Source organism: Panthera leo, chromosome A1 (assembly GCF_018350215.1).
Source record: "Panthera leo isolate Ple1 chromosome A1, P.leo_Ple1_pat1.1, whole genome shotgun sequence".
In the NCBI taxonomy this organism is placed as follows: Eukaryota; Metazoa; Chordata; class Mammalia; order Carnivora; family Felidae; genus Panthera; species Panthera leo.
In genome coordinates, this window is record NC_056679.1 from 106,513 (window position 1) to 134,097 (window position 27,585).

The following is a 27,585-nucleotide window of genomic DNA, read 5'->3' on the forward strand; positions in this document are numbered from 1 at the left end:
ACTCATTTATTTTGAAACAAATCCTAGACACCATGTTATTTTATCCATGAATATTTCTGCATATATTTCTAAAAGATAACAAGAATAACAATACCATATTATACCTAAAAAAACAATTATTCCAAATATATATTTTATATATTCCAAATATGTTATTTTAAATATCCAGTTACTGCTCAGTTTTCCCTGATTACAGTATGTTAGTTTGAACTAGGATCCACATTAGGCCCATTCGTTGCAAATGATTACAAGTCATTTGTCATTCTTTTTTTAAACAGCTCTATTGAGATATAATTCATACATCACACAGTTAACCCAAAGTATACAATTAAAAAATACAATTAAACTTCTTCTATTATCTTCACAGGGTTGTACAACCATCGCTCTAGTTTTAGAACATTTTGTTTCTCCGACAAGGAACCCCGTCCCCATAAGCTGTCACTCCCCATTCCCCTCCAACCATCCCTTCACCCCCAGCCCCTCGCAACCACTAATGTACTTTTGGTCCATAGACCTATTGTGGGTATTTCATATGAATGGAATCATACAACATGTGGTGTTTTTGTGACTGCCTTCTTTTATTTAGCAGTACACTTTCAAAGTTTACCCCTGTTGTCAGTACTCCATTTCTTTTTGGTGCTGAATAATGTATGTGTATGCCACATTTATCACTTTATGAAATTTGGGTGGTTTCTACTTTGGAGCTATTATGAATAGTGCCGCCATAAATACTTGTGTATACATCCTAAGTCTCTAGTAACCTATAGGATTCCCTGTTTTTAATCTTTTCTCTGAAATATATTCAATTATTCAATTAGGACACTGGTTTATTTGTCTTGTAGAGTTTCCACAGTCTGATCTTGTTCCTGCTGTGTCACTTAATATTTTCCTATGCCTTTATATTTCCTTTGCATTAACATCTAGATCTAAAGGTTCGGTCAGATACAGGTTTAAATCTTGTTGGCAGGAATGCTTGTGTTCTTTTACCAGGAGGCTGATAACGTGTGTCTTTTTTTGATGTTAGCAGACATTAATATCATTGCCTAGCTTTATTAATTCACTAGAGATTTCAAACCTGGTGGCTATTTTTCAGTAAATATGAAATCTTTCTTGCATTATAATTTCAAGTTCATTTTTTGCTAGTATGTAGGGAAGTGATTTCTGTGTGCAGAGTTTATTTCCTCCACAGACATGCACTAGCATCTGGAGATCACTCTAGGTGATGGAGATAACCAGGCTCTGTCCTGGAAGAAGTGGGGCTGGCCTGGGAAAGTTGGTATAAACATTTTAAGGATGTCATTTTTAAAGATGAGGAAGAGGGCTTCCCCCCTCCCTCTCTAAAGCAGAACAGCAGGGCAGTTCCGAGGACAAAAACAAGCCCTCCACAGAGAGATCATGTGGGTTGGCAGCAGGACTGAGAAAGGATAAGGTGGCTTTCTCCCTGGGCTGTGTTTCCTCAGCTCTGAGCTGCCGCTCTTTGCCCCATAAAGGGACCAGGAGAGATCCTCAATTCAGAACAATGAAATCCAAAACCGCTGAGGAAAGTTCAAGGAGACTAACAAAAGCCCTTCCAAAGGTACTTAGCTACAGTCACTGGTGGGCACAAGCTGCCCCTCCCATTGGAGACAGTGTCATTTTTCCTGTTTGCTAAATGCCACACTGTGGCTAGACCAACAGGTCAGCCCACCCAGCCTGCAGGTTTTTTGTTTTTTTGTTTTTTGTTTTTTTAACGTTTATTTATTTTTGAGACAGAGAGAGACAAAGCATGCACGGGGGAGGGTCAGAGAGAGGGAGACACAGAATCTGAAACAGGCTCCAGGCTCTGAGCTGTCAGCACAGAGCCCGACGCGGGGCTCGAACTCATGGACCGCGAGATCATGACCTGAGCCAAAGTTGGCTGCTTAACCGACTGAGCCACCCAGGCGCCCCTGCAGGTTTTTAACAGGAGCAGTGGGAGAATTTTTTCAACGTTTTCTGCCCTTTTTTTGCCTATCAAAAGGGAGCCAGAGAAGAACTGTAAAGTAGTATTATCAATAGTCTCAGTGCATCTGCCACCAAACTGCCAGGGTTAAGGCGATATCCACTATGTTTCTCCATTGTGAAGTTACCATTTTCCCCCTTGCAACATCAGCTCAGCCTGGGTTCCTCACAGCGTCAGGAAAACTTCTGCAGGCACCCTCCAGCAACCAGTCCACTTAGCTCTGTTGAGTGGCCAGTCAGTGAGCACTCTGAGCTGGCAAACCGGCAGACCCGCATGTGGCATGTGGGCGTCGCAACACTCGGGACCTTCAGAGGCACTGCCATCTGCTCCCACTGCATGGGACTGTGACCAGTAGCGTGAACAAAAGGGCCACTAGCAGCAGTAAATCCCACTGTAAGAACAGCGTGTGCAATGCTCTGGGGGAAGAGAGAGGTGAGGCAGGGCTACCAGAGGAGCTCTCAGGGGTCTTCCCACCCTCCACACCCAGCCTGAGCTGAGCAGCTGGCAAGCCAGGAGCATTTGGATGTTTGGAGAGACAGGAAGAGACGGTCGGGAGGCCAGGCAAGTTCAACAGTGACAGGGGGGCATGGAGTGGGGGTGAAAAGTGCAGCCAAAAAGACCGACAGCCAACCCAGCTGGAAGCACGTCAGGTGGGCCAGTCTCAGCCACTTCTATTCAGAAGCCATAAGATTTCAAGCCACATAGAAAGATCCCCAAATGGACAAACATACAGACCCTTGGATAGACAGACAGACTTCTAGATGGACAAAATCCCAGGGAGACAAACAGACTCCAGAGGGACAGACAGCCAGACAAATGGACATATTCTTGAACAAACGGGAAGACACCCAGCCAGACATCCAGAAAGACCTGTGGTCAGACACATGGACACCCCCAGCTCCAGCCATTTGGAAGATGACCACAGCCAACCGAAAGAAAATATCCCTCAAGGACAGACACCTTCCCCACAAACGGACAAACAGACACTACCCCAGCAGAGAGATACCCACCTACCCAATCAACTAGCCAGCCAAACCTCAGCTTTAGCTTCTACAGTCTTAAGTTCTGCCGGTAAAGACAGACTCCAGCCTATGAAAAAGCCAGGCCCTCAGCAGGATAAAAGATACATCCCCACCAAGCCAGCTGGATGGACAGACAACTGTCAAGTCAGGTAGACAGACAGATACACCCCCGCACACATGCTGGACAAACAGACCCTCAGTCACTAGTCAGACAGAAGATCTCCAGCTAGCCAGACCCCAGCTTCTGGGTCAGCCTCCCTGCCTCCCAGTCACCATCATAGATGATATGGATGGCCCAATGACCCCTCAGTGTTGCACCTACTCCTCAGGTACCACCAGTTTCCAGTGACCTTTGACCTCCAATGATATCCACTAACACCACGGTCCACAAAAGACCCTTCATGATCCCACAGTGACTCTTCCTCGTTTACTCTGGTATACACTAGTCCCTAATAACTACCATTAGCATCCATGAGTACTCGGGGATTCAAGAGTGTCCATGAGTCCTCCATTGAACATCCATATATTCTCAAAGTTCCTGATACTTCTGTGTCCCACTTCCCTGAGTCTCCAAAAACCAATAACTGTCCAGGAAATCTCAGTGATTTCGTTGGCATTCACTGTTGTGCCCTGAGTAGGAGCCCTCAGTGACCTTCCCTCTTTTGACCTCTCAGTTACTTAAACTACCACTCCCAATCCCAACAGCCCCTCAGCTACTTTCACTGTGTCTCACTGACCTCCAACGACTGCTAGTAACATCCACTGACAATGCCCCATGAACACCCAAGGAACTCTCAACTGACTTCCAATTAATTCACTATCAATGCCCATCCTCAGTGATCACTACTGACCATCTTTGAAGTCTTAGAGATGAAACTGATAAATACTGAGTCCACAGTAATCCCTCAATAAATGAAACATCCCCACTGATCATCCACTTTGACTTCTGTCACTTAAACCTGGGTTAGCAAACCACAGCCCGAGGCTACACACACACACACACACACACACACACACACACAAGAATGTTTTGTGACATATGAAAACTACATGAAATTAAAAGTTCAGTGTCCGCAAATAGTTTTATTGACACATAGACACACTCATTCCTTTACATGTTGCCTATGGCTTTCACACTGCCATGGTGGAGTTGGTAGCTAGAACAAGACCAGAGCCAGCAAAACCAAAGACCAAAAAGACTTTTAAAAAAGTATGCCCATCCCTAACATAAACAACACTCTAATAATCCCCTAATGAATTAAATCCACAACTTGAACCAATGACCCTGTCAACCCCTCAATGACTTAAAGACCTCACCCTATCCGTTACCCTTTGAGAGCTTGATGACCTCAGTCTGGACTCCTGAGATACCCCCTCCAGTGACACCCCCAGAAATTCCTTCCATGACCTTGGTGAAGGGTGGGCTAACTCATCTACCCAGGCGGGACCCCTAGGCCCCTCTCTGCTTTCTCCAGCCTCCCCTTGGTGACCCGGGGAACTGGGTCACCAAGTTGTCCTTTGGCCTTTTCCTGCCTATTTTCTGAAGGTGAGGCAAAACGGAGAAGCTCTTTGAAAGCGTTGAGAACATCTCCCCTCCCTCCCCCTCCAACCCACTTCTATGTGGTCAGTTCTGTTTCCCGGCAGGTTTATGCGGGTTGAGATCCTTGAATTAAGACTGGTTGTTTGCTTCCCCAGCTCCTCTTAGCCTGACCCAGAAAACGGAACCTCAGGAAATACGGAGATACAGAAGCATCCACTTCCATTAGGTCTTTCTCACAGCACGGGTGCACAGGTGTCACCCATCCCCCCCACCCCCACCCCCGCAACCTCCTGCGACCTCTCTCGGGCCCCGCCAGAGCGCACGGGCGAAGAACACCCCCAACCCAGGGTCCTCGAGGCAAGAGTGGCAGCTCGATCTCGGCGACCGTGTCCACTCACAACTGCAGCACCACTCCGGCTCGGAGCCCAGTCTATGTCTCAGGGAGACCCGACGGGGGAGGCCAGGCGAGAACGAATGGCCGTCTACCGAACGCGGGCACCCGGAAGGTTGGCCCCGGGCTTCCAAGCAAGAGGAAGCGTCCGCGGGATTGTGCGGTGTCACCCGACGTGCCCCGCGCGCAGACCAAGCGAGGCGCGGGCGCCGGACTCGGTCCCGCCGCACAGCCGCAGGCGACCCGCCGCGCTGGCTGCTACGGGTCCCGGGGCCTGCGGGCGCTACCAGGGCGAGCTCCGGGACGCCTTGGCCGAGGGGCGCGCCCTGCTGGCTGTCGCGCGATTCCATTGGGTCGCAAGGCCGGAGGCGGGGCCTCCGCCGCCAGCCGCGCCTCCAGCATGCTGGCTACTGGCTACTGGCTCGGGGCTCAGTCCTCGGACACGACGTAGCTAGCCCGCGGCTTCTGAGCCGCGGGTGGGACGTGGCGCGGAGCGAAGCGTCCGGGAGCAGCTGGAGGCGGGCTGCCGGGAGGGGGTGGCCCTTGCCGGCGAGCTCAGCGTGAGCGGGCGAGAGCGGACCGCCAGACGGTGCGCTTCGGCTCCTAGTCCTGGACTGTCTGGAGGTCTGCCCTCCTTCCGTCTCTCCCTCTGTCGGCGTCCGGGGCTGTCTCCCGGCCTCGAGGTAAGTTGTTCTCTCCCCAGCACGGCTCTGTCACTCTCTCCCCTGTCTCTGTCTTCGCCCTCCGCCTGCAGGGCCCCAGAAGGCGAATCCACTAACTGCCTGGCTGGACCGCGCCCATCCCAGCCCTGGCTCTCCTGACCGCGTCTCGCTCCGGAACCGCGCACAGCCGTGGCTTCCGTGACCTCGTCCCGCTCCAGAACCGCGTACGGCCCTGGCTCTCATGACCAGGTCCCGCTCCGGAACCGCGCACACCCCTTCCTCCCGTGACGGCGTCCGACTCTGGAACCGCGCACACGCCTGGCTCTCATGACCTCGTCCGGCTCCGGAACCGCGCACACCGCTGGCTCCCGAGACCTCGTCCCACTCCGGAACCGCGCACACCCCTGCCTCCCATGACCGCATCCCGCTCCGGAACCGCCCACACTCCTGGCTCTCGTCACAGCGTCCCGCTTCTGAACCGCGCACGCCCCTGGCTCTCGTGACAGCGTCCCGCTCCGGAACCGCGCACACTCCGGGCTCCCGTGACCTCGTCCCACTGCCGGGCTGGGCAGCAGCAGAAGACGGCGCAGCAAGGGCAGGCAGGCGCAGGCTCAAGCTGGAAGCTGATCACCAGGGCCTCTCTGGGAAGGAAACGGCTGGGGGAAGAGCGCAGAGGCCCCGCTGAGGCGGGTGTGGTCGCTGCGCTCGGATAGACGCTGTGGCCTCGGGTGCTTCACGTGGCCCCTCTGGCGTTGGTTTCTCCTCGGGTGAAATGCGGCCCTTGCCGACTAAAGGGGCGTGAGGAACTGGTGTAGGTTAAAAGAGCGCCTAGCACATCTTGAGCGCTCACTTTGTAGGCGTCTTTGTCACTGGTTATAAACACTCTCAACGTTACAGGGGGGAGGTGCAAGCCGTGCGTAGGGAACGGTAATGCAGCATCGTAGGCATTTGGTAGGTGTTACTTATCATCTTCTGATTATGAGTAGCTGAGGAGGATAGTAATACAGTCGCCACTAATAACAATCTAACAGTAACAAGGTATCTGTAATATTTTGTTACATAAGTAATGTTATACGTTATAATTCGTATACAGTGTATATTGTTATATGTATCATATATCATGCTTGTTAAATACATACTACGTTACAGTTATTGTTTGCAATACAATACAATTGGGTGTATAGGGTAGATGCAGAGAGGTCTGAATGCCGCCCTCACTGTGCCGCTTCCGGGGGTGGGGGGGGGGGGGGGGTAGGGGACTTTTGCCAAGTCACTCAACCATGTGGTGGTGCCTCAGCTTTCTTACCTACGCGGTGGATACCTACGTATCCACTTGGGGAAGACCTGGCGATGACTCAATGCCGTTGGCACAGAGAAGGCGCGTGGCCACTACCATTAGCCCTGTACCGTGCTTTCCGGAAAAGTCTGCATTCGCCTCTCACAGGCCACGTGCTTTGTGTCCCTACAAGCCACTCTGTGCCCTAGGACTTTGATCTGGTTCCTCTTTTCCTTCTCCCTCCCCTGGTCTGCTTGGTGTGCCTCCCAACCAGGACATCCAGGCCTGCTTAGCCACATGGAAGACTGAGCCTGTGCACTCCACCCAGGCTGGCAGTCGGCCAGGGAATGTGAGGAAAAACCACCACAAAGATGTGCTTCCATGTAAGTCGGGGCTTTCAGGAGTAGATGGGGCTCTGCACCCACCCCTCACCGCAGCACAGTCCAGTCCACCCCAGTTTGCTCCCAGAGCACTCCCTCCCAGGTCCTTGCCAATCCTTGCAGTGGCTGCCTTTCTTTCTTTTGTTCTTTTAAGTTTATTTTTATTTATTTTGAGAGAGACAGTGTGAGCAGGGGAGAGGCAGAGAGAGAGAGAGAGGGAGAGAGAGAAAATCCCAAGCAGGCTCCATGCTGCCACCTGTGGGAGCCCCACTCCAGGCTCCACTGGAATTCACCAACTCTGAGACCATGACCTGAGCTGAAACCAAGAGCGGGAGGCATAATGAACTGAATCACCCAGGCACTCCCGTGGCTGCCTTTCTCCTGAGCAGCTCATGAGTGTACCTAGGTGGACCCCTGCTGCGTGTGCAACATTCCTGCTGGCTTTCATCCAGGAGGCTGTCAGGGGCTTGGTGCCTTTTCTCATCTCTCCCACTGGCGGATGATCAGGCACCAGTGGTCCTGTCCCTGCTCCAGGAGGAGGGACACGGCCACTACATCAATGGCAACTTCATCCAAGTCAGGCTGGGAGTCAGGGACAGGGTGGACATGGTGGGGGTGACAACAGGATCTGGGTGGTGAACTTAGCCTTTATCAGGGAGCAGACGGAAGCCGGGCCTATATTACCACACAGGGACCCCTGCCTCACCCCTTGCTAGACTTCTGGCGCCTGGTCTGGGAGTTTGGGTTCAAGGTTAGCTTTGGGGGGGCGGGGGGAGCTAACATTCTGAGTCCTCCCTTGGCCTTGTTTTTCCTGTCCCCAATCATTCCTCTCTCCCCTTATCTTTCGTGTCTCCGTGATCCTAAAGGCATGTCGAGAAATGGAGAATGGGCAGGTAGGTGTTCTCAGCTCTCTAGGATGCATTTCCTTGTGCAGGGAGAAGGTGAGAGAAATCTTGCTAGCACCTCCCTAATGCTAGTACTGAAAGGCCCAGTTCTTGGAGTGACTCCACTATTGCTCTTTAATTTTTTTGTTGCTGTCTTTCGTCTTATTCATGGTGCTTATCCCTGCAGTGTTCACAACCCCTCTACTGCTGGGCTTCCCACCCCAAATCTGCACCATAGACCATCAGGTCCTATACTCTGGCTTCCCTGGTACAGCTCTGATGTCTTTTTGCCTCTCCTTCCTTCACTCTGCTCTAGCCAGTTTGGCCTTTGCTGTTCCTCAGATGTGTCAGGGATGGCTCTGCCTCAGAGCCTGTGCCTTGGCTGTTCCCTCTGCCTGGAACATTCAAGGCTACTTCCTCCATGAGACCTTCCTGGATCTTACATCATTTAAAACTCCCAGAACTCCCACTCTCCTTCCCTGTCCTATTTTCCTTTTTGCCTCACAGTTCTTCCCACTTCTAGCATACAAGGTCATCTACACAATGTTTATTCTCCATCTTCCTGATAAGAAGGAAAGTCCAGGAGGGCAGGGATCTTTATTTTGCCTGTTAGCATAAATTAGTTCCTCAGTAAACATATATCAGCATCGAAGGCACATGATTCTGCATTCTGGCCTGCATGGACAGGGTTGTGGGGTGGGTAAGTACTGCCCCGGGCGAATGGCTGATCATGGAGTATGCACAATCTGTAGTGACGTCCATTTTTCATTCCTGACTTTGGTAATTTGTGGTCGGTGTCTGCCACTCCTTAAGTCAGTCTGGCTAGAGTGAAGATGAGCAAACTTTAGCTGTTGTAGTAGGTCTGTCTTGCAGCCTTTTTCTTTTTTTTTCTTGTAAATAAAATGTGTTAGAATATAGCCATACTCATATGTTTATATATCATGTGTACCTGCTTTCATACTACAATGGCAGATTTCAGTAGTTTCAAGATGGGTAGATTGAATGGCTCACAAAGTGTAAAGTAGTTATGTATTATCTGGGCCTTTATAGGAAATGTTAGCCATCTCTGGGCCAGAGGTTTATCAGCTGTTTTAATTTTTTTTCAAAGAAGCAGCTTTGGGTTTTACTCATTTTCTTTATTTTTTTCATTTCCTATTTCATTAATATCTTCTCTTCTTCATTTTTCCTTCCTAAAGGTTATTTAGGTTTAACTTGCTCTTATTTTCCTAATTTCTTAAATTTGCATCATTGATTTGAAATTTTTCTTTTTTTTATGTATAAGCATTTAGTGTTATTCACTTTTCTTTAAGCTTTAGCTACATCTCCCAAACGTGATAAGTTGTGTCTTCTCCAATTAGTTCAAAATATTTTCTAATTTCCCTTGTGATTTCTTCTTTGACTTGTGGTATTTTACCACAGTTGTTCTTAGTTTCCAAATATTTGAGGATTTTCCCATATATCTTCCTGTTATTTTTAGTTAATTCCACTGTGGTCAAGGAACAACTTTATATGATTTCAATCTTTCTAAATGTACTGAAACTTGTTTTATGGCTATGAATATGGTCTATATTGGTAAATACTCTGGCACTCAGAAAGAATGTGTGTTCTGCTTTTGTTGGGCGGAATGATCTATAAATATCAAGTCAGTCAAATTTACTGTGTCTTTGTTGAAAGACATTTTAATATTTGTGTATCTTCATTGTGTTTTATAAATCTTAACTGATTACTTTTCTCTAAATGTTCTATCAATCGCTGAGAGAGGAGTGAAGTCTCCAGCTGTTCTATAATTGACAATTAGTATAATGTTATTTAAGTCTTATGTTTTGTGTGGCCTTTTCGGAGGGGGTCTACTTGCCTTATTTGCTGAAATAATATTGAAATTTTCTAATTTTAAAATTATCTGGTTTGTCTTTTCAGTTCTGTCAGTTTCTGCTTCAGTTATTTTAAAAATCTGTAATTGAGTACATATACAGTTAGGATTATGTCTTCCTGATGAATCAATCCCTTTTCCAATATGTAAGGTATCTTTTTATCTCTGGTAATATTCCTTTTTCTGAAGTGTACTTTGATATTAATACAGCCATTTAAGTTATTCAGGTGTGCATATCTTTTTCCATTCTTTTACTTTTTAAAAAAATCTATGTTCATCCTCATTTTTATTTTTTTGAGTTTATTTATTTATTTTGAGAGAGAGAGAGAGAGTGTGTGTGTGCGTGCATGGGGGAGGGGCAGAAAGAGAGAGAAAGAGAATCCCAAGCAGGCCCTGAGTTCTCAGCGCAGAGCCCCACTGTGGACTTGATCTCACTAAACGTGAGATCATGACCTGAGCCAATATCAAGAGTCAGATGCTTAATAGACTGAGCCACCCAGGCACCCCCATCATTATTTTTAAAGTGTCATGTAGGTGGCATATTGTAGGGACTTACTTTAGTATTCAGTCTGACAATTTCTGCCTTTAATTGGAGTATTTAGTTGTTAATATAATTATCAGTAATGTTGAATTTAAACCTACCATCTTTCTGTTTTCTATTTGTTCCATCTGTTCTTTGTCCCTTCATTCTTCTTCTCTGTCTTCTTTCAGACTGAGAATTTTTATGAATTCATTTCATAGTCATTATTGACTTATTAGCTATACCTCTTTGTATTATGTACTTAGTGGTGGCTTTGGAGTTTACAAGTTAGGTCTAATTTATCACAGTAAATAATATTATACCATTTCATTTAAAATATAAGAACTGTAGCATATTTCAATTTTCCCATTCCATGCTTCACGTTATTGTTGCCATAGGGTTTAATTCTAAATATGAAATACTCTACCATACACTGCTATTATTTTTGCTTTAGGTTATCTTTTACTTAATTTTTTAATTTTTTATTTTAACTCCAGTGTAGTTAGCATACAGTGTTAGTTACAGTGTACAACATAGTGATTCAAAAATTCTATACATTACTCAGTGGTCATCAAGATAAGCATACTCTTAATCCCTTTTACCCATTTTACCCATTCCCCCTTCCCCACCTCCCCTCTGGTAATCATCAGTTTGTTCTCTATATTTGAGTCTGTTTTATGGTTTCTCTCTTTTTTTTTTCTTCGTTCATTTGTTTTGTTTCTTAAGTTCCACGTGTGACTGAAATCATGTGGTATTTGTCTTTCTCTGACTGACTTACTTCGCTTAGCACTGTACCCTCTAGATCCATCCATGTTGTTGCAAATAGCAAAATTTCATTCTTTTCTGTGGCTGAATATCTTCCTTATCTATTCATCTATTGATGGACACTTGGGCTGCTTCCATAACTTGGCTATTGTAAATAATGCTGTAATAAACACAGGGGTGCATATATCATTTTGAATTAATGTTTTCATATTCTTTCATATTCTCAAATACCAAGTACTGTGATTACTGGATCATAGGGTATCATGTCATCTGCTAATAGTGAAAGTTTGACTTCTTTCTTACCAATTTGGGTGCCTTTTATTTCCTTTTCTTTCTGATTGCTGTGGCAAAATTAAAACCTTCTGTACAGCAAAGGAAACAACAACAAAACTAAAGGGCAACCTACACTGAATGGGAGAAGATATTTGCAAATGGCATATCCAATAAAGAGTTAGTATCCAAAATATATAGAGAACTGATGCAAGTCAACAGCCAAAAAACAAATAATCCAATTAAAAAATGGACAGAAGGCATAAACAGACATTTCTTTTTCTTTTCTTTGAATTTTAATTTAAATTCTAGTTAGTTAACATATAGTGTAATATTGGTTTCAGGAGTTAATTTAGTGATTCGTCACTTACATATAACACACAGTGCTCATCATAACAAGTACCCTCCTTAATACCCATCACCCGTTTAGCCCATCTCCCCACCCACCTCCCTCCATCAATCCTGAGTTTGTTTTCTATAGGTAAGAATCTCTTATGGTTTGCTTCCCTCTCTCTTTTCCCCCCTTCCCCTATGTTCATCTGTTTTGTTTCTTAAATTCCACACATGAGTGAAATCATATGATATTTGTCTTTGTCTGACTTATTTCACTTAGCATAATACACTGTAGCTCCATCCATATCATTGCAAATGGCAAGATTTCATTCTTTTTGATGGCCAAATAATATTCCATTTTATGCATATACCCCATCTTCTTTATCCATTCATCAGTTGATGGACATTTGGGCTCTCTCCATAGTTTGGTTACTGTTGACAATGCTGCTATAAATATCGGGGTGCATGTACCCCCTTGAATATGTATTTTTGTATCCTTTGGGTAAATACCTACTGGTGTAATTGCTGGGTCATAGGGTAGTTCTATTTTTAACTTTTTGAGGAACCTCCATCCTGTTCTCCAGAGTGGCTGCACCAGTTTGTGTCCCTACCAACAGTACAAGAGGGTTCCTCTTTCTCCACATCCTCACCAACATCTGTTGTTTCCCATGCTGTTAGTTTTAGCCATTCTGACAGGTGTGAGGTGGCATCTCATCGTGGTTTTGATTTGTATTTCCCTGATGATGAGTGGTGTTGAGCATCTTTTCATGTGTCTGTTAGCCATCTGGATGTCTTCTTTGGAAAAATGTCTATTCATTCCTTCTGCCCATTTTTTAGCTGGATTATTTGTTTTTTGGGTGCTGAGTTTGATAAGTTCTTTGTAGATTTTGGATACTAACCCTTTATCAGATATGTCATTTGCAAATAACTTCTCCCGTTCCGTAGGCTGCCTTTTAGTTTTGTTGAGTGTTTCCTTTGCTGTGCAGAAGCTTTTTATCTTGATGAAACACTAATACTCCGTTTTTGCTTTAGTTTCCCTTACTTCCAGTGATTTGTCTGGTAAGAAGTTGCTCCCGCTGAGGTCAAAGAAATTGCTGCCTGTATTCTCCTCTATGGTTTTGATGGTTTCACGTCTCACATTTAGGTCTTTCGTCCACTTTGAATTTATTTTTGTGGATCCAGTTTCATTCTTCTGCATGTTGCCGTCCCATTTTCCCAACACCATTTGTTGAAGAGACTGTCATTTTTCCATTGGATATTCTTTCCTGCTTTGTTGAAGATTAGTTGACCATATAGTTATGGGCCCATTTTTGGGTTTTCTATTCTGTTCCATTGATCTCTGTGTCTGTTTTGTGCCAGTACCATACTGCCTTGATTACTATAGTTTTGTAATATAGCTTGAAGTCCAGAATCATGGTGCCTCCAGCTTTGCATTTCTGTTTCAGTATTGCTTTGGCTATTTGGGATCTTGTGTGGCTCCATACAAATTTTAGGATTGTTTGTTCTAGCTCTGTGAAAAAATGCTGTTGGTATTTTGATAGGGATTGCATTAAATATGTAGATTTCCTTGGGTATAGACATTTTAACAATGTTTGTTGTTTCAATCTGTGAGCATGGAGTGTTTTTCCAGTTTTTTGTGTCCTCTTTCATTTCTTTCATAAGCCTTGTATAGTTTTCAGAGTACAGATCTTTTACCTCTTTGGTTAGGCTTATTTCTAGGTATCTTATGGGTCTTGGCACAATTATAAATGGAATCAATTCTTTGATTTCTTTTTCTGCTGCTTCATTATTGGTGTATAGAAATGCAATAGTTTTCTGTACATTGATTTTATATCCTGTGATTTTGCTGAAATAAGTTCTGGCAATATTTTTGGTGGAGGCTTTCAGGCTTTCTACATGGAGTATCATGTCATCTGCAAATAGTGAAGGTTTGACTTCTTCCTTGCCAGTTTGGCTGACTTTTGTTTCTTTTTGTTATCTGATGTTCCTTTTATCCCCAGTCTTTTTTTCTTTTTTCCACTTTAAATAGTTTCTATTGCTATGTCGTCATGGTCTTTTTTTAACCGTTTCTTCTATGTCTAATCTACTATTAGACAGTGAATTTTTTATTTTATGTATTTTATTTTTCCTCTCTAGAAGTTCCATTTAGGTCTTCTTTATACCTTTTGTTTCACTTTCATCATGTTCATGTTTGCCTTTTCATCTTCAAGTATAATTAAAATGTTTTTAAAAACTGTTTAAAGGTCTATTCTTTCCTCATCCCTACCGGATCTTGTCTTCACTGATTTTTCTCCTGGTTAAGGATTTTGTTGTTTGTTAGTGTGTCTAGTAAATTTTTATCGGACGCTTGACATTTTTAATTTTACACAGGTCACTGTTGGATTTTATTGTCTTCCTTTAAAGAGTGTTGGACTTTTTCTGGAGGGTAGTTACTTTTTGATGTTTGATCATTTTAAGGTTTGTTTTTAAGCTTTTGTAGGGCAGGTCTAGAGTGGCCTTTATTCTGGAACTAATTTCACTCTACTCCTAAAGTGTGGTCTTTTTTTGGTTCCCTACTGAATGCCCTTATAGTCAGTCAGGTCTCTCCACTCAGGCTGGAAGGAATGTAAATTATTTCTGTCCCATTATGAACATTGCAGGGAATGTTCATCTTATAGGTTCCTAGTTATTCTCCTTTCTTGGGAAGTTATTCTTGCCTAGTTTCATGACATATTTGCTCAGATTATTACTCAGCTAAAAATAGTCAAGGGGACCATATGCAGACTTCTGGAGGTTTGTTTGTTTACTTTTGTTTGCATATCTCTGTTCTTTCCAGGACTCTGCCCTTCAAATTCTAGCTGCCTTCTCCTCCCTTAGCCATAATCTCTGGCTCCTCAACTCGGTGGGATCTCTGGACTCCCCATGTCCTGCAGCCTGGTGACTGCCTCTAGGGAGTAAGCTGGAGTAGTCATAAGATTTAACCCATGTGTTTCCCTTTGTTCAGTGATCACAATCCTGCAATGCCTGTGGTCCAATGTCTGAAAACAGCGGCTCATAAAAAACATATCCAGTTTTTTAGTTGCTTACAGTATGAGAATATTCTGGCCTGTCTTCCTCCTGCATAGTCAGAAGCTCAAGTCACCACTATGTCTGTGTGTGTTTAATCTGACAAGGCTCTGCCAGCTGGCCTGCACTATAGCTGCAGCTGTCTGTGCTTCCAGCAGCAATGCCTGAGGTGTCCTGTGGGAGTGTGGACGTAATGAGCTAGAACTCTAAAGCAGACTGCCCCTCTTCATTCCTTGCCCTTTCTCCCTTACCTTTTTGAAGAAAAAGTGTGAGCGTTACTGGGACCAAGAACAGGAACCACTACAGATTGGACTATTCTGCATCGTGCTGGTAAGCTGGAGCAGAGGTGGGAACAGTGTTTTATGGAGTCTTGAATGTTAGGGAGGTTTCACAGAAGATTCTCAGGATGGAAGGCTTTTGGGCTGAGCCTGAAAGGATGAACAGTTTTCCCACAGCCCCCTCACACTTATTAGTATGCAAATAGTCAGAACTCAATACATGCATTCATTTTGCATTTTAACTATGAGCATGATTATCTCTGTTATACAAATGTGCCTTGTTAAGTTCTTAAAATCCTTATTTCCCTTAACATTTCAAAAGTCAGGAAAATCTGTCACCTCAAGTCATACATACAGTTGGTACATGAGAAGTGCAATAAAACTCTTGTAGAACAAAAGAAATCTCTTTTTTTCACTATAAAGGAGCTTTCTGGGGTGTTTAATCATATTTCTTCTTTCCCTCCTCCATCAAATGTTTCCTTCAGGAAAGCCATGGGGGATGTTTGAGCTGAATGCCTTTTAAAAATAATGTTGTTTGACTTTGACTTTTAATCAGAAATGTTTTGTTTTCTGTAAATGTCTTTTGGCACCTGTAGTCTTTGTTCTCCCTTCTCTTCCCACCTGCCCCACATCCTCAGACAAGGGAGACATGGCTGAACACAGACATCATACTCAGGGCACTTTAGGTCAGCTTTCAGAAGGTACTGAAAAGGGAGGAGGAGGCTCCCATATGGGGAGAGCTGTTTTCTGTCTCCATTTTCTCATCTGTCAAATGGGCATTAGCAATAGTACTTATCTTCTCAGTTATTATCTGTTGGATTTAAATGAAAGATGTTTAGAATTGAGCCTGACATGTAGTAGGTACTCATAAATTTTTTTTTTTTTAAATTATTTGTCCCTCTTTTCCTGTGTTTCAAGAATGCTGATCTGTGTACCAGCTGCAATATATGTCCTGGCCAGACAGAGGAGTCACTAGCAATCCTGAACATGTGCTCACCATGGCGAAGGAAGCCCATCACCTCCAGGGATATGGCCCCAGGCCCCTCTGTGTCCACTGCAGGTTCAAGAAATGGGTTTTATGGGAGTCTGGTGAGACAGAGGTGATTGGGAGCGGGGGAGGGAGGCAGGGAGGCCAGTGCAGAACTTGGAGCCCGTCTTGCAGTTTGAGTGCCTCTTTTTTTTTTTTTTAATACGACATTTATTGTCAAATTGGTTTCCATACAATACCCAGTGCTCATCCCAACAGGTGCCCCCCCCAATGCCCATCACCCACTTTCCCCTCCCTCCCACCAGCCATCAACCCTCAGTTTATTCTCAGTTTTTAAGAGTCTCTTATGGTTTGGCTCCCTCCCTCTCCAACTCCCCCCCCTTCCCCTCCCCCATGGTCTTCTGTTAAGTTTCTCAGGATCCACATAAGAGTGAAAACATATGGTATCTGTCTTTCTCTGTATGACTTATTTCACAGAGACCATAACACTCTCCAGTTCCATCCATGTTGCTACCAAAGGCCATATTTCATTCTTTCTCATTACCAAGTTGGATCCCATTGTATATATAAACCACAACTTCTTTATCCATTCGTCAGGTGATGGACATTTAAGTTCTTTCCATAATTTGGTTATTGTTGAAAGTGCTGCTATAAACATTGGGGTACAAGTGCCCCTATGCATCAGCACTGAGTGCCTCTTGAGAAACCTGAGGCTACACTGCTCACACCACATCAACTGAAATTTAGCATTTATTGGGCACCGACTGCCTGCTGGGGAGTAAGCACACAGTTGATGCTCAACAAATGTAAACAATTAAAAAGCGTTTTCTTTTAAATTGTAATTGGGGGATTCTGAGAATCAAAATGTGCTGCAGGAGATCCCCAGTTAGGACCCTCACTGAAAACCCCAAATGCCTCATACAAGAGGGGTTGTGGGCAGGTCCTGACCCAGCTTACTCTTATTCTTGCTTGTCAGTGCAGGTTGTGGGTGAACAGGTGTCCCGTGCACTGTGGATTAAACAGGTGCTCTTGACCCAGGTATGAATAGGGCATGTGTGCTTGGGTGCAGTGCAGGCCCCATGGCCACCAGGTCCTGCTCATGTGTCCTCCTTCTCCGCCCCACATGATCCCACCTAACTGCAGCCTCTTTGGTGTGGTCTTGGAGATGAGAAAGCAGCGGCCTGTAGCTGTGCAGACAAAGGTGAGAGCCTTAGTCTCCTCAATTCAAGGACACATGCCTCTTCCTCTTGTCTTCCCTTTTTGATGATTCTTCTTCCCCCACGAGGAGGAGTACAGGAACAGGAACCTGGTGGTTCAGAAGTTCTTCTCAGCACTCCAAACCTCCAGCCCCCTTTACCAGAACTTCAAGGAGGTACCAAGGCCTCCTGCCTACTGTCTTCCTGTCCACCATCAAACACCCTCAGAGACTAGGACCAGAGCAGAGGTCTGTGGACACCATCACTGCAGCATCTAGCCCCTGGACTCCCTCTGGGAGCAGGGACTGACTATGATAACTACCTTTGTTCTCCTCCTTGTGACCTTATCAGACTCCGCCTCAGCTTACCCCCCAGAGTCCATGGTGACTTCCATCAGGGGTCTGGCAACTTTCCTCCACGCCTCACAGCCTTCCCCTCCTGTCCTTCCCCAGAATTGTACCCCACTCTATGACGACGCCCTTTCCTTCCGGATCCTTCCCACCACACGCCATTAGCCTGGTGAGGTCCTCAGGCACCCAGCCCTATCTCCTCATTCTTCCCTTTCCAATTTCTCATGCCCAAGGTAACCCTTTCCTCACCCTTTCAACACCGGCCCCTTCCCTGCTGTTCAATTTACCAAACATTCACTGGCTCGCTCTTTGCCTGCACTCTGGGAACCTGCCCCAAGACGACACTTTGATCCCAGAGATCTCATTGCCTCTGCTTCTAAGGCTCGCCTCAATGTTAGCCGTTTCCTTGCTTCCCCGGTCATTAACTTAGCAAATATTTCTTGATGCAGCCCACTTGTCAGGCGTCGTGTCAGGTGCTGGGGGCACAGACCCAACCTTCCTTTGCAGCAGAGATGTCACCCCTCCTCTTTAAGACTAGCTCTCCATCTTGAGGCCGTCCCTCCCTCCCCTCTACAAGCCACTTCCTCATTCCTTTATTCAAACGTCTGCACGACAGGACCACCCCGCAATACCAATACGCTGCGCCCTCCACCCGCCAGGCTGGCCCCTTCCCTCCATCCACCTAACTAGCCGGGCCCTCCGGACGCACAGCGAGACGCCCCTCACCCAGAGGCCCCTCCCTCTCGCCTCGGAAACCCGCCCGCTCCCCCGCTCCCGACCCGCCAGCAGCCTCGGGCGGGAAGGAAGCGGGCGGTTTGCGCGCCGCGAGCGCTCCCCACCCCCTCCTTCCTCGAGCTCGGCGTCTTCACTTCCTCCCCGCCCGCCTGCCCGCCCCGCCCGCAGGAGCATCTCGGCGCCCGGGTCCCCGGCTCCCGCTATGGCCGACACGGACACGTACGCGGTGGTGCAGAAGCGCAGGGCGCCCCCGGGGCCCGAGGCGGGGGCGCGGGGGCGCGGCGCGGAGGAGGCGCCGCTCTACAGCCAGGTGCTGCCGCGCGCCCGGCGGCCGCAGGGGCGCGCAGAGGAGGCGCAGGGGGCGCCGCCCGGGCGCGGTGAGTCCGGGCCGCCGGGGTGTGGGCTGGGAGGGCCGGCGCCCGCCTGCTCCTGCGCCAGACGGCGTGTGGCCGGTGTGGAGGGCCCCGCGGCCTCGAGGACCCCCGCCCCTAAGGCCGGCCTGGTCACGGCCAAGGCTGACGTCGGTGCCTCTCCGGCCGCGCCTCTGGGACTGTTGCCCGCCCCGGCTCGGCCGGAAGTGCCCCAGGCCTAGCCGTGGCCCTAAGTCTGGGTCCGTTTCTCTGGCGACACCAGCTCGTCCGGACGGAGGTGGCCTTTGGCCCCGCCCCTACCGCGCCGGCCCCCAGGCCCCCACCCCCAACCCCTGGGAGCTTGGAGGATGAGGCTCTGCCCCGGGTGGGTTCCAGAGCTCCACGGGGCTGCCTGAATCGATCCGTGGGGGTGGGGGGTGGTTTTCTGCCCACAGTTCTGGCTGACCAAAGCCCCGCTGGGCCTGACGCCTACGAGGACGTGGTGGATGGAGCTCAGACCGGTGGGCTAGGTAAGTCAAAGCCTGGGTTGCTGGGATACCGCAGCTTGGACTGAAAACCAGGTGTTGGGGGTTTAGCGATAGTGGCATGGGGCTCCCACTCTCCGAGTCCTGTGGATGTGGCTGCAGTAAATCACAAGGGCCTGAAGGCTTGAGGATGACCTTCCACACATGTCCACACCTCAGCTTCTCCACGAAACCCACGGTGCCCTTCTTCCAGGCTTCAACCTGCGCATTGGAAGGCCTAAAGGGCCCCGGGACCCCCCTGCTGAGTGGACCCAGGTGTGAGTGCTGCACCCCTGCCTGCCTGTTGCCCCACATGGGCACCTGGACTGCTGACGGCCATTCTCTGCTGTGCGAAGTGTTGGGAATGGGAATGATGGTCCTGGATCAAAATAAAAGTTTCTCAGGGTGGAAATATGGGGCTTTGCCCCAGTGATTATAGCATTCAGGGCCTGAGGCTGGGGGAGGTAGCTGGGAGATAATGGCTAGTGAGACCACACTGAACAGATTCAATAATAAACATCAGGATGGGCCCAACCCCAGGGTACTAGGCAAGTTCCCCCAGGTGTGAAAGAGAAGATGGACAGATGGGCTTCTGGAAACTGCCCCCATCACCACATAATGGACTAGTCATCTCAGTATCTGAGTTTCCCTCGCTCAGACATTCAGCTGGACACAGAGAAATGGGTGGGCCCTAAAAAGGACTGCTGGCTGCTCCTCCCTGCCCCCCACCATTTGGACAGATCCACGCCAGGCATAATAACCAAGCAGACTGATTTCAGACAGGTAAAAAATCCCCAGATGGGTTACACAGTCAGATGGGCCCCCAATCAGGACAAATACATAACCATGCACCTAGACAGCCAGATTTCAGAGGACAGTCCACAGCCGGATGGATGGACCTCCAGTCAGATTAATCAACCAACACCTTGACAGATCACACCCAGCAAGAGAAACCATCAAAAAGACCCCTCTCCCAGATAGGCAGCTAGCCAGATACCAGTCAGATGGACCCCTAGGTGGACAGACTCCCAGACAGACATAAGCAAATCCTTAGCTGAACAGACACACAGACATCCTCTTAGCTAGACAGACCCACCCCCAAGTGGGCAGACTGACAGACCTAGTCAAACAGACTCCCAAGTAGCCAGATGGACTCTTAGCCAGCCAGATAGACCCTTGATTGCACAGACACCCCAACCAGCCAGACAGCCTTCCAACCAGGCAGATAGGTGGACTTCTAGACAAGTGGTTAGTCCCCACCAACTCATCAATTCCACGAAGCCCACAATTTAGCGGACAGATTGATGCACCACCATCTGGGAAGACTTCCAGGTAGATCCCCAAGCAGTCAGCAGGCCAGAAAAGTAGATGGACCCTCAGGTAGATAAGCATCCTAAGCTAGACCGATGGCCCACTGTCCAGACCATCTACCAGCCGGGTGTACGTTGCAAATCAGCAGGTCCTTTGAATAGGCTAGATCCCTGCTAGCCGATAGGGCCCCATTGGATGGATGAACTTCTAATCAGACACATGACAGATGGCCCCAGCCAGACAGTGAGACACTATGCCCAGTCAGAGATAAACGGACCCCCAAGCCAAGCTGGACAGATAGAACCCAAACCAGAGGAACAGGTGGACCCCCATCTGGAGAGATGAATGCACCCCCAACAAGTCAGACCCTATTTAGACAGACCCTAGTCAGACAGAAAGACCCCAAACCAGGCTGATTCTGAGCTGCTCACAGAGACCCCTAGCCAGACAGACCCCCAGCCATTGAACTGGATGCCAGATGCACCAGTTTGGCACAAATCTATGGCTAGTGAGACAGACATCTAGCCTCACAGACAGATGGACTGACCCCAGACTGACAGATCAGTCTGTAGCCAGATCGGCTGATAAACCTCCAAGTAGATAGCTGGATAAATGAACTCCAGACAGACTGAATCTCAACTTCACAAGATCCTCAGGAAGACCCCTGGCTAGACACAACCACAGACCCTCGGCCAGAAGGATTGCAGCCAGACAGATCTCCAACTAGGCAGGTAGACACTCTGTGAGCCAGAGAGATCTCCAGCTGGACAGACAAAAATGAGCCACCCAGACAAAACAAACAGTCCTTCATCAAGATAGATTTTAAACCAGACAACCCCAGGTGGACAGAAAGACAAGAGTAAATTTATACTTGATGCTCCTAAACCCTGATCTTGCTCTGTGAACCTCTCTCTCCATCTTATCTTCCTAACAATGTCTAGTTCATTCAGGTGGATTCCCAGCCACTCTTCCCCAGCACAGTGCCCTTCCAAGGCTATTGGAAAGTATCCTGTGTCTGTGATGAGCATGGGCCACTGAGGCCTTCACCTGCCGCCTGCCACCTGCCCAGCCACACCCACACCGCTCACAGTTACTGTGAGAATTCAGTAAAAGAATATAAAGATTTAGTTCAGGAGCTTATGCTTGATAAATGTTAGACCATAATCATGTCTGGGCCCCTGTATTCAATATTGGTTCTGAGACAAGTCATTTGCCCTTTGAGTGTTGGTAAAAGGAAGTGAAACTTGCCTTGGTGCTTGCTGGCATTGGACTTAATTTGTCAAGTGCTGTAAGGTCTCTGCACAAGATGCAGTGAACCAGCAGAAGCCAGGAATTTGCAGAGAAACCTAGGGATTCCCCAGTTTAATGGGGAACGGGAGGCCAGCATCACCTGGAGTCCAAACTGTCAGGCAGAAATTGGAGCTGACCTTTATGGAAAGAGGCAGGAAGGGAGACCCAAGGCTGCTGGTAAAAGAGGAAACTTGAGGTGTCATTTAGAGTATAAACTGGCCTCACCAGCCAGTTCATTTGGCTCCAGAGACCAGAAGGGGAAAAACAGCAGTATCTTGGAAGACAAGCAGCCCATGGCAGAAGGAAGAGGCATATTTCCCTCCTCAGGGGAGGGAAATCCATGCCAATTAGAGTATTGGTCTCTGGGGTCTGTTTTGAGGCCAGTACCTACTCAGCCCAGTTTCCTGCCAGACACTATGACTATGGGGTACAGTAGACATTTGTAGGTAAGATTTTCTTATTGACTAAGTCTAAGGTTGAACTGTTTTTAATTCTTAGCTGCCCATTCAAGACTGAATGAAGGGTTTTCCTGCTTTGATTATCTGAGGAAGGTGATCAGCAACATAGAAAGTCTGTAGGCTTGCAAGGCAGAACATGCAGGAGAGTGTTGGGTGGGGCCATTTCCATATTTTATCTCATTTAATCTGTAAAATAATATTTATGAGTAAGTATTGCCACCGATCCCATTTTGCAGATGCAGAGGAGACTCAGAGAAGATGGCTGTTAGTTTGAGATTCACACCTAGATTTAGGTCTCACTGTTTGGTGGTATAGAAATATATGGCTCTTAGCTACAGAAGCCCTAAATCATTAAATGAATATAAATAGCTAGCACTGAGTGCTTGGTATGAACATGGCCTGAATGATTAATCTCCAGAGCAATTCATGCACACAGGTAAGTTTGTTATCCCCACTTTACAGAAGCCATGAATAACTGCACTGAACACAACATCATTTGATATGTCTTTAAGTTGGCCTGTATCATAGTGATTAATAGCTTGGATTCAGTCACTTACCAGTGCTATGATTTTGAGCAAGTTTTCAGTTTCTCTCTGGTTCAGTGAGTTTCCTACTCTGTAAATGGAGGAAAATGTTACTTTTATCACAGGGCTACCACACGAATGCTTCATTAGAGCAAGAGTGAATCTAGATTTTTTGTAACACACATAGAAAAGGAGATTTCTTATTTTTTCATGGATTATTCCCAAAATAAAACAATTCTAGATAGTCCTAGTCTTGGTTAGGAGTTGTATTTTAAGTCAGTGGGCAGAAAAATGGTTTACTCATCATAGGTTATTGAGATAAGTAGTCGTTTAGGAAAAAAGTTTGAGCCATACATCATACCTTAGAGCAGTACAGATCCTAAATGTATCAGATTTAAATATAAAATATTAGGGACGCCTGGGTGACTCAGCCAGTTAAGTGTCCAACTCTTGATTTCAGCTCACAGTTCGTGAGATCAAGCCCCAGATTGATTAGCGCAGAGCCTACTTGGGATTCTCTCTCTTCCTCTCTCTCTGCCCCTCCCCGAATCATGCTTTCTCTCTCTCAAAATAAATAAACATTAAAGTATATATATAATATATTTATATATATATAAAATATTAAACCATAAGTATTAGAAGAAATTATGGGAAATTTTCCTTATAATCTTGGACTGCAGCAGTCCTTGCTAAGTATGGAAAGACAAATCAGAAGCCCAAAAGAAATGTAAATAAATTTTAATACTTAAAAATATTTCAACCTCACAAAAATTACCGTCAGCACAGTCAGAAAATGAATGACAAATGTGAAAAAAATTTACAACTGAGATCAAACAAAAGGCTAATTTTCTGACATATAAAAAGCTCCTAAGAACTAAGGCCCAAAGCTCAAAACAAACATAAGGTCAATATATGAATTATCTAGTAAGTGATAATTGTTTTATTTATTTTATCGCACATTTCTCTTATAATATACAACTTGGTCCAGGGGACATAAATACTTAGGAAAATATGAGAAAGATAAGTGTTTGTTAAGCCATACCAGCATTCAAATCAATTTCAGATGTTTTAATAACTGCAGACTGTCCAAACATAAACACAAAGTGCATTTGAAAAGTGATTTCAGTGGGATGCCATAGATTTCAAACATACCTACAGCCGTGTAACCTTGCTTTAAGGAAGACTTCTCCAAGAGATCTGTCCTGGGGCGCCTGGGTGGCTCAGTTGGTTAAGTGTCTGACTTTGGATCAGGTCATGATTTCATGGCTCATGAGTTCAAGCCCTGTGTTGGGCTCTGTGCTGACAGCCTGGATCCTGCTTCAGATTCTGTGTCTTCCTCTCTCTCAGCCCCTCCCCTGCTTCTGCATGTTCTCTGTCTCTCTCTCTCTCTGTCTCTCTCTCTCAAAAATAAACATTAAGAATTAAAAAGAGAGGTCTGTCTGTCTTTCTGTTCTGGGATTGACAACTGACAAGGTTAACAGGCTGACTGCCATGACCTCTTCAGCCCCAAGCCCTACTTCAAATACCAGAAATAAGAATTTGCATATTATTTCGCTTAACTTACACTAGAGAACAAGACCCCAGTTTTAAAAATTTCTGTGTTCCCCCATGGGTTTAGCAGAGTTTTGGGTCAGTGAATATTTATTGAAATTAATAAGAAAGGAAGACTGTTGGTGAGAAAGAGCTCTAAAGTATAACTGTGCCTGCATTTGAACAGAGCCTCAATTGGGGTTAGACAGGGCAAATGCTCTTATATTGAATACTTAAACAGAAAGAACTCAAAATGCTTTCCGTGGGGCTTTGGCAAAGACCAAGGCTCTTGCTGTATATTTTCCATTATTCTGAATTGGAATGCATTACAATGTAAGTATTTTCTCCTCTGAGTTCATAAATACAGTTAGTAACTCCTGCAAAAGGGAGCAGCCACTTTTAAAGGTGTCACTGAGGGGCGCCTGGGTGGCGCAGTCGGTTAAGCGTCCGACTTCAGCCAGGTCACGATCTCGCGGTCCGTGAGTTCGAGCCCCGCGTCAGGCTCTGGGCTGATGGCTCGGAGCCTGGAGCCTGTTTCCGATTCTGTGTCTCCCTCTCTCTCTGCCCCTCCCCCGTTCATGCTCTGTCTCTCTCTGTCCCAAAAATAAATAAAAAACGTTGAAAAAAAAAATTTTAAAGGTGTCACTGAATGTAATGAAATTTAGTCAGAAGCAAATTAACTGGATGCCTTCCAAAAGTACATAAAAAGATATCAAGACTTTCACCTGCAAAAAGTAACTGGGGGCGGGGGCCTGGGTGGCTCAGTCGGTTGAGCATCTGACTTCGGCTCAGGTCATGATCTCCCGGTCAGTGAGTTGAAGCCCCACCTCAGGCTCTGTGCTGACAGCCTCTAAGTAACTAAGTTTGGAAGCTGGTTGCCAGGGAAACCAACCATATGATTAAAGGGTTGGAACATTCAGCCCCACCCCTGACCTGCTGTGAGGTGAGGTGAGGTGGTACCTGGAGATTATTAAATCCAGTCACCAATGGCCAGTAATTTAATCAGCCATGCCTACGCAATGAACCTTCAAAAACATCCCTGAACTGCCAGTTTGGATAGCTTACAGGCTCGTAGACCAGCATGCATCCACATTCTGGGATGGTGACACGCCCTAAACGCCATAGGGACAGAAAGTCCTACATTTGGGACTATTCTGGACCTCACTGTATGTATCTCTTCATTTGGTTGCTCATTCGTATACTTTGTAATAAATCCTTAAACTAGTAAGTAAATTGTTATTCCTGAGTTATGTGAGCTACTCTACCAAATTAATGAAACCTAAGGAGGGGGTTGTGGGAACCTCCAATTTATAGCCAGTCAGCACAGGTAACAATGTAGACTTGAAATTGGCATCTCGAGGGGGCTCTCGAGAAGATGGTGGCATAGGAGGACGCTGGGTTCACCCTGTCCTGCTGATCACTTAGATCCCACCCACCTCTGCCTAAATAACCCAGAAAACCACCAGAAGACTAGCAGAACGGACTCTCTGGAGCCAAGCGTAGAGGCCCACGGAAGAGGGTAGGAAGGGTGGAGAGGCAGTGTGAGCTACACGGACTGGTGGGAGGGAGCTGGGGTGGTGGAGGGGCAGCCCGCCCGGCAAGGCAGAGCCCCTGAGTCTGACTTGCAAAAGCGGAGGGGCCGGACTGCGTGAGTTCTGACAGCCAGCGGGACTTAACATCTGGAATGTTAAAAGTCAACAGCTCTGCTCGGAGAGCGAGCGGGAGGGCGAGAGGACACTGGGAGGGAGAGGTGTTGAGCCCTGGAGGAGCTCAGCTCGGTGGGGGAACAAAGGCTCTGGCCAGCGCCATCTCCCTCTCCCATCCCCCAGCCGAAATCCCAAAGGGAACCAGTTCCCCTCACGAACTTGCTTGCACCACGCAAACACCCAACGCTGTGCTTCTGTGGATCCATCCCTCCAACAGGTCTACCTGCCTCCCTCCCAGGGCTGCAGGGCCCCTCCCGCTGGGGACCACCAAGGGCAAAGCAAGCTAAGCCTGCCCCTCCCACCCCTGTGCACTTTGCGGATCCACCCTGGCTGATATGCCAGATCCCATCAAAGCAGCACCACAAGCCTGGCAGTGTGCAAGTAGCCCAGACAGGGGCCACACCACTCCACAGTGAATCCTGCCCCTGGGACAGGGGAAGATAAGGTACACACCAGTCTGACTGTGGCCCCAGCGGTGGGCTGGAGACAGACATTGGGTCTGACTGCGGCCCCGCCTGCAAACACAAGTTACTCCAGACAGCACAGGGGAAGAGCCCTGCAGGTCTGCACCATTCCAGGGACTATCCAAAATGACGAAACAGAAGAATTCTCCTCAAAAGAAACTCCAGGAAGTAGCGACAGCTAATGAATTGATCAAAAAACGATTTAAGCAATATAACGGAACAAGAATTTAGAATAATAGTCGTAAAATTAATCGCTGGGCTTCAAAAAAGTATAGAGGACTTTTGGAATTCACTAAGAACATGTATGAATCATATAAGAAAGCCCAAATGAGCTCATCCTAGCCTGGGATGCTTCAGGCCATGACATTACAGAGGACTCTGTGCTGATCCATGAGTACTACACGGGGAAGCCCCCAACCCCATTCACCTCATTGTGGACATGAGCCTTGAGATTGGCCATGTGAGCATCAAGGCCTATTTCAGCACTTTAATGGTGTCCCTGGGAAGACCAAGGGGGTGATGTTCATACCTCTATTAGTGAAATATGCACATTATGACTAAACACATTGAGTTGAGCTGATCATGGAGTCCTGTTTTAGCCCCAACCAGGTGATCAGACTCTCAAGCGACTTTCAGCAAGTATGAGGGACATCGGCTTGCATATAGGATGCCCTGAGCACAGTGTTGCAGTATGCAGAGGATGTGCTGTCTGGAAAGGTATCAGGTGACAATACTGTGGGCCACTTCTTGATGAGTCTGGTTAACTAAGTGCCCAGGATAATTCCCGATAACTTTGAGACCATGCTCAATAGCAACATCAATGACCTGTTGATGGTGATCTACCTGACCACTCTCACACGGTCACAGATTGTCCTCAGTGAGAAACTTGTAAACCTTCAAATGGGCCCTAAGCAGTACTCCTGCCAGGCTTGGCCACCCTAG

At 46.9% G+C, this 27,585-nt stretch overlaps 1 protein-coding gene and 1 pseudogene across 1 annotated transcript; both read left to right on the plus strand.

Moving 5' to 3' along the window:
* The first annotated feature begins 5,177 nt into the window (after positions 1 to 5,177).
* On the plus strand, positions 5,178 to 23,387 carry PTPN18 (protein tyrosine phosphatase non-receptor type 18). The gene is given in 16 exon segments (XM_042952951.1): positions 5,178 to 6,547; positions 7,147 to 7,255; positions 7,752 to 7,828; positions 7,908 to 7,995; positions 8,099 to 8,145; positions 15,201 to 15,269; positions 15,856 to 15,925; positions 16,142 to 16,277; positions 17,182 to 17,222; positions 17,285 to 17,406; positions 17,491 to 17,649; positions 17,854 to 17,915; positions 18,201 to 18,207; positions 18,290 to 18,863; positions 19,292 to 19,366; positions 19,575 to 23,387. Coding segments are annotated over 16 exon segments (1,725 nt in total). The 5' UTR covers positions 5,178 to 6,526; the 3' UTR covers positions 19,643 to 23,387.
* Positions 19,839 to 27,585, plus strand: LOC122228147 (annotated as a pseudogene).